The 13,024-nt window shown below is 35.9% G+C and overlaps 1 protein-coding gene across 8 annotated transcripts in view; it reads right to left on the reverse strand.

Annotated features, from left to right (window-relative positions):
• Positions 1 to 13,024, reverse strand: part of LOC135136657 (hepatocyte nuclear factor 4-gamma) — a 68,818-nt gene that overhangs the window by 51,033 nt on the left and 4,761 nt on the right. For 3 of the 8 annotated variants that reach the window (XM_064066050.1, XM_064066043.1, XM_064066042.1), the window contains exon 1: positions 4,151 to 4,376. The exons of 2 other annotated variants lie outside the window; for them this stretch is intronic. In XM_064066050.1, coding sequence (XP_063922120.1) covers positions 4,151 to 4,274 — 124 coding nt within the window. In that variant the 5' untranslated portion in view covers positions 4,275 to 4,376. Of the gene's footprint in view, positions 1 to 4,150; positions 4,378 to 13,024 lie in introns of those variants that run through there. 3 more of the 8 variants (XM_064066041.1, XM_064066040.1, XM_064066051.1) reach the window with 2 other exon arrangements.

A 13,024-nucleotide genomic window follows, 5' to 3' on the forward strand; every position in this document is an offset into this window, starting at 1 on the left:
TTCAAAAAAGAAATTTTACATTATGGTAGTACTTGCCAAATAACCTACCCGCTAAGAAAATAAAAGGCGGGTAGGCCAGGCTAGTATTTGACAAAATAAGAGTCATTTTGACAAATGACCTACTTTTCTAAGAACAGGTACTAGCCCCGCCCACCCACCCTTTATTTTCTTAGAAGAGTAGGTCATCTGCCAAAATCAATCTTATCTTGGCAAGTATGAGACTGATTTTTGCAAATGACATATCCTCTAAGAAAACAAGGGTGGGTGGGCGGGGCTAGTACTTGTCAAGATAAGACTTATTTTGGCAGATGACTTATTCTTCTAAGAAAGTAAAGGCTGGGTGGGTGGGGTTAGTACTTGCTAAAAATAAAAAAAAATAAAAATCAAAAATGACAAATTGAAAATCGGATAAATGCGAAATCGGAAAATTGTACAACTGTTTAATCGGAAAATCGAAAATTGAGATATTGAAAAATTGAAAAAAAAAACAAATCTTATAAAATCGAATTCGAAACTCCAGTTTTCAAAGGTAAACATCTATTTTCTCGATATTTTTAAAAATCAAATAATTGAGAAATCGGAAAACTGCCAAAATTGTAAAATTAAAAAATCGAAAGTTTGTTTCAGTTGTCCAGAGAAATCAAAAATCGAAAGACAGATCAAAAAACTGAAAATTTAAAAAGCGAGAAATTGAAAAATTCGAAAGTTGAAAAACCGAAAAACTGAAAAATCTAATAGTACTCACTACGATAAGACTGATTTTGGCAAATGATCTACTCTCTAAGAAAATAAAGGGCGGGTGGGTGGGGCTAACACTTGGCCAATGACCTACTCTTCTAAGAAAATAAAAAATAGGTCATCTGCCAAAATCAGTCTTATCGTCGCAAGTATGAGACTGATTTTGGCAAATGACATATCCTCTTAGAAAACAAGGGTGGGTGGGCGGGGCTAGTGCTTGTCAAGATAAGACTGATTTTGGCAGATGACTTATTCCTCTAAGAAAATCCAAGCCAAAATCAGTCTCATCTTGACAAGTACTAGCCCCGCCCACCCACCTTTTATTTTCTTAGAAGAATGGGTCATCTGCCAAAGTCAGTCTTATCTTAACAAGTACTAGCCCCGCCCACCCACCCTTATTTTCTCAGCGGATATGTCATTTGCAAAAATCAGTCTCATACTTGCCAAGAAAAGATTGATTTTGTCAGATAACCTACTCTTCTAAGAAAATAAAGGGTGGGTGGGCGGTTCTAGTACATTTTCTTAGAAGAGTAGCAAATTTCGACCCATTTTCGACGATTTTCGAAATTTAACTAAATACTTTTTCTTGTAAATTTCAGGGCGCAGAAGTCACTTCCGGCCCCATTTCTTCGATAACTTCAACTTTTTTTTCCAGAATTAGATAATAATTAATTCAGTGTATTGAAATATCACATTTTTTAAAATTTCAAAAAATTTAATACAACACGTACAGGAAGAAAATCTTGCGTAATTTTTGCAAGTAGGTGCAAGTTTTCAAGTTCAATTCGGATTACAGAGTTTTTGTTCAGATTAAAGAGATATCGAGTTCAACTAGCCTCTGTTCGGATTACTGAATGTTCGGATAATCGTCGGTTCGGATTATGGAGGTTATACTGTAATTGAGATATTGATTTAAAAAACAAGGGAAAAATAGTAAAACAAATTCCTTCTCACATTTTGGTTGAGTTATAAAGATTTTAAAATTGATTCTTTTGCTACGATTAACAACTAAACAACACATTCATTATCACAATAACTAGTAATAAAACTTTTACTTAATATTTCTCTCGCCCATGACCATGATTAATTACTATTTCAGTTAGAATCTACAAATATATGGTTATGTATATTTTGGGACCCCATGGAGATTTTTTTGTAAATTATTTGAAACAATTTTGAAGGGCTTTGGTGTTCTATTTTATGAAAATTCTGACCTGACCAGTTTTTGAGTTAATTTTGAGACCCCGGTTTTTTTTTGAAAAATTTAAAACAATCTTGAGGTTCTAGGTATTCATGTTTGGAAACAATTTGAAAGTGCTTTGGAGTTTCTAGTGTCTTCTGTTATCATAATTTAATTAAATTTTTTAGAGGATACGTCATTTGCTAAAAACAGTCTTATCTTATCAGGTACTAGCCCCGCCCACCTACCCTCTTTTTTCTTGGAGGGTATGTCATTTGCCCAAAATTGGTTTTATTTTAGCAACTACTACTACTGTTATCCGTAGCTCCACTTGGTTGGATTTTCCAATTAGAGCACCTCATTTTCACCCCGTTTTTAATGATAATAGTACTACTAGTGGTAATAATAGTAGTAGTAGTTGTAAGTAAGTGCGAGTCAAGTATTAATATACTTGAGTAATTCCATTGGCTAATCTTTGATTGCTCGTATTTTGTATACAATATTATCTGCATACTACAATCTTACCGATGCAACATATATTATCTTATTTTTTTCAAATAATGGAGAAAATGATATAAAGAACTGATTATTATCTGTGAAGTGTTTGTTACTATAAATGTTTTACGCTATATCCACGTGTCGTTTTAAAGTAGTCATAATATTAGAGACAACGTGGCCTTTTAAGATATAAATTTACACAGTTTTCCAACAAAAATTTCCATTGGAAATACATATTTCTTGGAAAATTATAAAAAAGGATAAAAATGTTAACATTCGCGAGCATTTGGAATGCAGACCAGGAGGAAATATTTTATAAAAGAAAGCTATATTTTATAATGAGCTAATGGGACCAGTTAGAAACAAAAGGTGACGGCTTATAGCTTGTAACGTATGTAAAAGTAGGTCTCCCGTTTTCGACTATCTATTGTCTGTCAATCGTCTGTTCGCCATTTTATTAGATACGTAATCTCCGAACCTACTGGACAGATTAAATTAAATTTTAGATATATTTTAATAATATTGTATAATACATGAAAGATACTGGATTTGTTGAAGTGATCGTACTTCAGGGGTGAGTCAAGTTCTTTTCAAACAACTTCACACCAATTTTTCAGACGGTGTGAGAAGTATTGGTTTTAAAATTTTTGATTTTGAAAGAACGTTTTTGGTGTAGTAGCAATAACACTAATACGACCTGGTTTACAGAAGCTCATTAAAGTTAAAGTACCATGTGACGGACTCTACGCCAATCAGACGGTCCTAAAAACTCGTTAACTGAGTTATTAACTTAATCTTGGTTAACATATTGTCTAAAGTGGCCGTTAATGGTTTATCTTTCAGATAAGTTGTAAGCAAAACTTACCTTATCGTTAAGGTAGGTATTGTTATTTAACAAAAAATTATATTACTAAACAAAAATATGGAATAAAATATTTACTATTGCTATATTACAACGAACTAGTAATAATAATAATATTAATAATAAAAATCTTTCTTTTGTACCATCTACAATAACATGAAAGCCGATTATATAGAATATGGTTATAGACAATTTTTTTATGTTATCGCCAAACATTACTTTAGCCATAATATTTTATAAATTTAAATTTGTACGTCTAGGTTAATAACGACCAAATAAATTAGTTCAAAGGTTTAATAACTTACACTGACAACAAATCTGTCGAATTTATTGTGCATCTTATAAACCTACATATTGGGTTATCATGATGATGAAAACTTCTAAAAAGTCAAGACGAAATAACCTTCAACAATTATGTAATATATATGTTTAATTAGTGATTACCGTGTCTTATGCTTAATGCTTTACTTAAAAGCATAGATGGAACTGTTTAAAAATTATTTAAAGGGGCAGTGATGTATATGTTCTTTAATTCTAGAAAATTCTCCTTATCTTGAAAAATTGTTAAATTCAGCTGGAATTTGTCTGGTAACAGATTTTGTTATTTTCCTAGTGAGTTAACTGTTTTGGATGACTTTGTATTAAGAGTAATGGTGTAATGCAAAAAAAATCTCTGACTTAATATAATTATTAAGTAAACTGATAACAAATAATGAAAGAGTCATTGTGATAAATAAACCAAAATGTGTCAACAGCATCTATCAAACTAAAATCTTGTGGCTAAGTGTCCCAATTTTTGGAGTTATTCTGTTTACGTCTCAAGTCAAAAATTGTTTGATTGAAAATAGGTTATTACTGTTATTTAGACTTACCAAATATTTGGAACAAATTTTCGTCGAGCCTAATTGTACTACTTAGAAGGTAGTCTGTACCGTCAACTTCTCCATCTGAAATTGAGATTTCGCCTGGACTCGTGGAACAATACGAAGACGGCATATTGATTAAGATAAAAAATAACTACACTATTTTTAACAATTGTGATAATTATATATATTCAACAATAATTCTTAACTATTGTCGTTCATTTCTGTCAACGGCACTAAAATGACTAAGATTCATCAAGAATCACTTGGAAATATTTTTGGTGGGAGATTGTTTATGTAGGAGAATCCTTCTTATCGCTGAGATAATAATTTTAAAGAATTGTTGCGATAACTATTTTTGAAGTTATAATGGTTGAAAATAAATAGTCATGAATTTAACATATAACTAATTATCAACATGTTATTTTGGGATCAAACGGTACACACGTGTGCTTGTTTTGTAGACGCAACTCAGGTCATTTTTGAATTAAATTCTGGTAATGTAAATATCGACTATCAATGTGTTTTCAGGCACTTTATATACGATAGGCGATAAGAAAATGCGTTGTTAATTAGTAATCACCAAATACTAAATGGTGGCCCTTCGCTGAAACTATTGGAAATTACAAAATTTTATACTATTCTTTTATGAAAAGTGAAAAAAATGTTTCTCTTTTTCATCTATTTTCTAAATTAAAAAGACAACTTTAGAAATTGTGGCATTCTTGACTGAAGCATCCTGATGAAAAAGGTACGTAATTAGAAACTATACATTTTTTCTCGTATAATTATTTCTTTATTTTTGAAAGTAGTAGCAGTACTGGAATATCACCATTTTCCACGAAGCTTTACAATTGTTAACAATGAAAATGAAAATTTCAGTTGTGTAGATTTATTGAGGAAATACTGTTACGAAAGAAACCCATAGGCCGTCCCGGTACGACGCCTATGGGTCTTCTAATATGTATGTATAGAGTATATCGAAATTTTTAGAAATAAAAAAATTCCATTTAGTGACCTTGAACATGCTATATTTTTGGAATCAGCAGTCGAGATCTACGACCCGGAATTTTTTCAGAATTTTTAGCCTACTTTTTTAAAAGTGAAATTTTTCCAATGGTCCCCCCTTCTTCAAATTTTGGTAAATTTTTGACATTTTCGAAACTTAACTAAACACATTTTCTTGTGGATTTCGAGCTCTAGAACTCACTTTCGGCCTCGTTTCTTTGATAACTGCAACCGCTTTTCCGGAATCTACCGTTGAAATATCGAAATTTTTAGAAATTTTCAAAAATTCGCATTTCGTACCGATTCTTTGAAAATGTTGCTCCGTGACCATCAATATGCTATATTTTTGAAATCAGCATGTCGATATCCACGTCTCTGATTTTTTTCAGAATTTTTAGACAACTTTTTTAAAAGTGAAATTTTTCCTTTCTTTAAATTTTGGTAAATTTTTGACATTTTCGAAACTTAACTAAACACATTTTCTTGTGGATTTCGAGCTCTAGAACCCACTTCCGGCCTCGTTTCTTTGATAAATGCAACCGGTTTGTCGGAATCGACCGTTGAAATATCGAAATTTTTAGAAATTTTCAAAAATTCGCATTTCCTACCGATTCTTCCGAAAATGTTGCTCCGTGACCATCAACATGCTATATTTTTGGAATCAGCATGTCGAGAGCTACGACCCTGAATTTTTTCAAAATTTTTAGACAACTTTTTTAAAAGTGAAATTTTTCCAAATAAAGGGCGGGTGGGCGGGGCTACTGTTTGCTTCAAAGACTCTGTAGGACAAAGTTAAACTTAGCCCCACCCACCCACCCGTCCGTCCTCACATTATTTTGTTCTGAGATAAGAAATAAGTATGTGCAATTAGCGTAACAAAAAAAAATACGATTCGTGCTTTCTTCTATTAGTTATAATTCTGATTCTACAGAAGATCATATAATTAACCCCGCCCACCCACCCCAAGTCCAGTCCAGTGATTCATTTTATTTGCTCACAATGAAAGGCGGATCTTATAGGGAACAATCATAAAATCGTTAGAATGAGAACAGGGCGGGTGGGCGGTGCTAAGATCTGCTAATATAAAACTGATTTTGGTAAGTGAGATGTCCTCCAAGAATAGTAGAGGGCGGGTGGGCGGGGCTAGTTCTTGGTAAGATAAGAATCATTTTGGCAGATGGCATATCCCCTAAGAAAATAGAGGGCGGGTGGGCGGGGCTACTACTTGCTTCAAGGCTCTGCAGGACAAAGTTAAAGTTAGCCCCGCCCATTCATTAGTCCTCGCATTATTTTCTTCTGAAATAAGAAATAAATCTGTGCAATTAGCATAACAAAAAAATTACGATTCGTGCTTTTTTCTATTAGTTCCCATTCCTATTATACAGAAGATCATATAATTAACCCCGCCCACCCACCCCAAGTCCAGTTCAGTGATTCATTTTATCTGCTCACAATGAAAGACGGATCTTATCCTGAACAATAATAAAATTATTAGAATGAGCTAGCGCGGGTGGGCGGGGCTAGAATCTGCTAAGACAAAACTGAGTTTGGCAAGTGGGATGTCCTCCAAGAATAGTAGAGGGCGGGTGGGCGGGGCTAATTCTTGATAAGATAAGAATAATTTTGGCAGAAGACATATCCCCTAAGAAAAGAGAGGGCGGGTGGGCGGGGCTACTGCTTGCTTCAAGGCTCTGCAGGACAAAGTTAAACTTAGTCCCGCCCACCCGTCCGTCCTCACATTATTTTCTTCTGATATAAGAAATACATCTCTGGAATCAGTATAACAAAAAAATTACGATTCGTGCTTTTTTCTATCAGTTCCCATTGTCGTTCTACAGAAGATCATATAATTAACCCCGCCCACCCACCCCAAGTCCAGTCCAGTGATTCATTTTATCTGCTCACAATGAAAGACGGATCTTATACTGAACAATAATAAAATCGTTAGAATGAGAACAGGGCGGGTGGGCGGGGCTAGAATGTGCTAAGACAAAACTGATTTTGGCAAGTGGGATGTCCTCCAAGAATAGTAGAAGGCGGGTGGGCGGGGATAATTCTTGATAAGATAAGAATAATTTTGGCAGATGACTTATCCCCTCAGAAAAGAGAGGGCGGGTGGGCGGGGCTACTGCTTGCTTCAAGACTCTGTAGGACAAAGTTAAACTTAGCCCCACCCACCCACCCGGCCGTACTCACATTATTTTCTTCTGAAATAATAAATAAGTATGTGCAATTAGCGTAACAAAAAAATTACGATTCGTGCTTTCTTCTATTAGTTCCAATTCTCATTCTACAGAAGATCATATAATTAACCCCACCCACCCACCCAACTCCAGTCCAGTGATTCATTTTGTCTGTTCACAATGAAAGGCGGATCTTATCCTGAACAATAATAAAGTCATTAGAATGAGAACAGGGCAGGTGGGCGGGGCTAGAATGTGCTAAGACAAAACTGATTTTGGCAAGTGGGATGTCCTCCAAGAAAAGTAGAGGGCGGGTGGGCGGGGCTAATTCTTGATAAGATAAGAATAATTTTGGCAGATGACATATCCCCTAAGAAAAGAGAGGGCGGGTGGGCGGGGCTACTGCTTGCTTCAAGGCTCTGTAGGACAAAGTTAAACTTAGCCCCACCCACCCACCCGGCCGCACTCACATTATTTTCTTCTGAAATAATAAATAAGTCTGTACAATTCGTGTAACAAAAAAATTACGATTCGTGCTTTCTTCTATTAGTTATAATTCTGATTCTACAGAAGATTATATAATTAACCCCGCCCACCCACCCCAGTCCAATCTAGTGATTCATTTTATCTGCTCACAATGAAAGGCGGATCTTATACTGAACAATAATAAAATTATTAGAATGAGCTAGCGCGGGTGGGCGGGGCTAGAATCTGCTAAGACAAAACTGAGTTTGGTAGGTGGGATGTCCTAAAAGAATAGTAGAGGGCGGGTGGGCGGGGCTAGTTCTTGGTAAGATAAGAATCATTTTGGCAGATGACATATCCCCTAAGAAAAGAGAGGGCGGGTGGGCGGGGCTACTGCTTGCTTCAAGGCTCTGTAGGACAAAGTTAAACTTAGCCCCGCCCATTCATTAGTCCTCACATTATTTTCTTCTGAAATAAGAAATAAATCTGTGCAATTAGCATAACAAAAAAAATTACGATTCGTGCTTTTTTCTATCAGTTCCCATTGTAATTCTACAGAAGATCATATAATTAACCCCGCCCACCTACCCCAGGTCCAGTCCAGTGATTCATTTTATCTGCTCACAATGAAAGGCGGATCTTATCCTGAACAATAATAAAATCGTTAGAATGAGAACAGGGCAGGTGGGCGGGGCTAGAATGTGCTAAGACAAAACTGATTTTGGCAAGTGGGATGTCCTCCAAGAATAGTAGAGGGCGGGTGGGCGGGGCTAATTCTTGATAAGATAAGAATAATTTTGGCAGATGACATATCCCCTAAGAAAAGAGAGGGCGGGTGGGCGGGGCTACTGTTTGCTTCAAGGCTCTGCAGGACAAAGTTAAACTTAGTCCCGCCCACCCGTCCGCCCTCACATTATTTTCTTCTGAAATAAGAAATACATCTCTGCAATCAGCATAACAAAAAAATTACGATTCGTACTTTTTTCTATCAGTTCCCATTGTAATTCTACAGAAGATCATATAATTAACCCCGCCCACGCACCCCAAGTCCAGTCCAGTGATTCATTTTATCTGCTCACAATGAAAGGCGGATCTTATACTGAACAATAATAAAATCGTTAGAATGAGAACAGGGCAGGTGGGCGGGGCTAGAATATGCTAAGAAAAAATTGATTTTGGCAAGTGAAATTTTTCCAATGGTCCCCCCCGTCTTCAAATTTTGCTAAATTTTTGACATTTTCGAAACTTAACTGAACACATTTTCTTGTGGATTTCGAGCTCTAGAACTCACTTCCAGCCTCGTTTCTTTAATAACTGGAACCGTTTTTCCGGAATCGACCGTTGAAATAACGAAAATTTTTAGAAATTTTCAAAAATTCGCATTTCGTACCGATTCTTTCGAAAATGTTGCTTTGTGACCATCAACATGATATATTTTTGAAATCAGCAAGTCGATATCCACGTCCCTGAATTTTTTCACAATTTTTAGACAACTTTTTTAAAAGTGAAATTTTTTCAAATCTTAGTAAATTTTTGACATTTTCGAATCTTAACTAAACATATTTTCTTGCTGATTTCGAGCTTTTGAACTCACTTCCGGCCTCGTTTCTTTGATAACTGCAACCGTTTTTCCGGAATCGACCGTTGAAATATCGAAATTTTTAGAAATTTTCAAAAATTCGCATTTCGTACCGATTCTTCGAAAATGTTGCTCCGTGACCATCAACATGCTATATTTTTGGAATCAGTATGTCGATATCCACGTCCCTGAATTTTTCCAGAATTTTTAGACAACTTTTGTAAAAGTGAAATTTTTCCAATGATCCCCCCTTCTTCAAATTTCGGCCAAATTTTGACATTTTCGAAACTTAGCTAAACACATTTTCTTGTCAATTTCGAGCTCTAGAACTCACTTCCGGCCTCGTTTCTTTGATAACTGCAACCATTTTTCCGGAATCGACCGCTGAAATATCGAAATTTTTAGAAATTTTCAAAAGTTCGCATTTCATACCGATTCTTTCGAAAATGTTGCTCCGTGACCATCAACATGTTAAATTTTTGGTATCAGTATGTCGATATCCATGTCCCTGAATTTTTTCACAATTTTTAGACAACTTTTTTAAAAGTGAAATTTTTCCAATGGTCCCCCCTTCTTCAAATTTTGGTCAAATTTTGACATTTTCGAAACTTAACTAAACACATTTTCTTGTGGATTTCGAGCTCTAGAACTCACTTCCGGCCTCGTTTCTTTGATAACTGCAACCGTTTTTCCGGAATCGACCGTTGAAATATCGAAATTTTTAGAAATTTTGAAAAATTCGCATTTCGTACCGATTTTTTCGAAAATGTTGCTCCGTGACCATCAACATGCTAGATTTTTGGAATCAGCATGTCGATATTTACGTCTCTGAATTTTTTCACAATTTTTAGACCACTTTTTTAAAAGTGAAATTTTTCCAATGGTCCCCCCTTCTTCAAATTTTGGTAAATTTTGACATTTTCGAAACTTAACTAAACACATTTTCTTGTGGATTTCGAGCTCTAGAACTCACTTCTGGCCTCGTTTCTTTGATAACTGCAACCGTTTTTCCGGAATGGACCGTTGAAATATCGAAATTATTAGAAATTTTCAAAAATTCGCATTTCGTACCGATTCTTTCGAAAATGTTGTTCCGTGACCGTCAACATGTTATATTTTTGGAATCAGTATGTCGATATCCTTTTCACAATTTTTAGACAACTTTTTTAAAAGTGAAATTTTTCCAATGGTCCCCCCTTCTTCAAATTTTGGTCAAATTTTGACATTTTCGAAACTTAACTAAACACATTTTCTTGTAGATTTTGAGCTCTGGAACTCAATTCCGCCCTCGTTTTTTTGATACCTGCAACCGTTTTTCCGGAATCGACCGCTGAAATATCGAAATTTTTAGAAATTTTCAAAAATTCACATTTTGTACCGATTCTTTCGAAAATGTTGTTCCGTGACCGTCAACATGTTATATTTTTGGAAACAGTATGTCGATATCCACGTCCCTGAATTTTTTCACAATTTTTAGACAACTTTTTTAAAAGTGAAATTTTTCCAATGGTCCCCCACTTCTTCAAATTTTGGTCAAATTTTGACATTTTCGAAACTTAACTAAACACATTTTCTTGTAGATTTTGAGCTCTAGAACTCAATTCTGCCCTCGTTTCTTTGATGCCTGCATCCGTTTTTCCGGAATCGACCGCTGAAATATCGAAATTTTTAGAAATTTTCAAAAGTTCGCATTTCGTACCGATTCTTTCGAAAATGTTGCTCCGTGACCAACAACATGTTATATTTTTGGAATCAGTATGTCGATATCCACGTTCCTGAATTTTTTCACAATTTTTAGACAACTTTTTTAAAAGTGAAATTTTTCCAATGGTCCCCCCTTCTTCAAATTTTGGTCAAATTTTGATATTTTCGAAACTTAACTAAACACATTTTCTTGTGGATTTCGAGCTCTAGAACTCACTTCTGGCCTCGTTTCTTTGATAACTGCAACCGTTTTTCCGGAATCGACTATTCAAATATCGAAATTTTTAGAAATTTTCAAAAATTCGCATTTCGTACCGATTTTTTCGAAAATGTTGCTCCGTGACCATCAACATGCTATATTTTTGGAATCAGCATGTCTGTTCAGTTTACCTGAACAGGGGTTTGGGCGTAGCCAATTTGTCCACCCTACTCCCACCCGTTTTAGGGTAGTTTACCTAATTTTTATTATTTCACTCTCTCGGGGAGTCGTCGAGAAGTATCGAGAGGGTAAAGACGTGCCGACCCGAGAGACCGGCAATTTATAATTTTTGTGCGATTAAAGAAACCGTGTAACTAAAAGGTGATTTTTATTTCGCGCAAAAAATTTTGGTCCTTCGAAACGGATTTCTCGCGGAATTAGTGGTACTGTTCTCGCCTGTATCGTCGATAAAAGCTTCACGTCCAAGACAATCTTGAGCATCGTGACATTCGACGACGACAGCATCCCCAGAACTTCTGCAACAGCTTCACGTCCAAGGAAATCTTGAGCATCGTGACATCCAACGACGACATCCACAAATCGTACACGACTTCGGCAACAGCTTCACGTCCAAGGCAATCTTGAGCATCGTGACATCCGAAGACGACAACATCGCCAGACCGTAGACGACTTCTTCGGCAGCTTCACGTCCAGGGCAATCCTGAGCATCGTGACATCTGACGACAACCAGTTTAAATATTAAGCGGAGCGTAGACGACTTCTTCAGCAGCTTCACGTCCAAGGCAATCTTGAGCATCGTGACATCTGACGACGACACATCGCCAGACTGTAGAGGACTTCTTCAGCAGCTTCAAGTCCAAGACGACTTCGCCAGCAGCTTCACGTCCAAGGCAATCTTGAGCATCGTGACATCTGACGACAACAGCATCGCCAGACCGTAGACGACTTCTTCGGCAGCTTCACGTCCAGGGCAATCCTGAGCATCGTGACATCTGACGACAACCAGTAAGTGCAGTTCATTCCTTTTTTCATTAGTCCTGTATTTCGTATCAGTGTCAAGTAGATTATCGTTGGATCGTTAGTGAACAATGACTACTGAACAACTTTCTGGTTTAAATATTAAGCGGAAAGCGCTAAAACTCAAATTAACCATGGCTCAAAACTTTATAAACGATTTAAAGTCATCTAAAGAAAGTACAATCTATTTGTCAAAAATACAAGAATATTTGACTAGAACCAGGTCAATTTATGACGAATTTTTCGACATTCAAAGTCAAATTGAGGAACTGGAAATTATTTTAAAACAAACATCTACGGCAGATCAATGTAGCACTTTTGACAAGGAATTTTATAACGTTGTGTGCGAATTAAAGGCATTGGAAGCCAAATATTCAGCCAAATCTGAAAAAAAATATGATATTCCTATCGTTCAAAATAGCGCTGTTAATGTAAAACTGCCAGAATTAACATTTAGAGTAGCAGCAAAATCAACAAATAAAAACAAGAAAACAAATTTAAATACCAATTCAAACAGATCAGTAATGTGCCCATTTTGTTCTGATCCTCATAATTTATTTTGTTGCGCAAAATTCATTAACCTAACGGTAACAGATAGGTTAAGGATCGTGAGGTCCAAAAAACTATGTTCTAATTGTTTTCAGAACAGTCATAAAGTTGCGGAATGTAAATCATCGTATGTCTGTAAAATTTGTAAAGGACATCAT

This window comes from Zophobas morio, unplaced genomic scaffold (assembly GCF_036711695.1).
Source record: "Zophobas morio isolate AGI-343-1 ecotype UQ-CSIRO unplaced genomic scaffold, CSIRO_AGI_Zmor_V1 ptg000026l, whole genome shotgun sequence".
In the NCBI taxonomy this organism is placed as follows: domain Eukaryota; kingdom Metazoa; phylum Arthropoda; class Insecta; order Coleoptera; family Tenebrionidae; genus Zophobas; species Zophobas morio.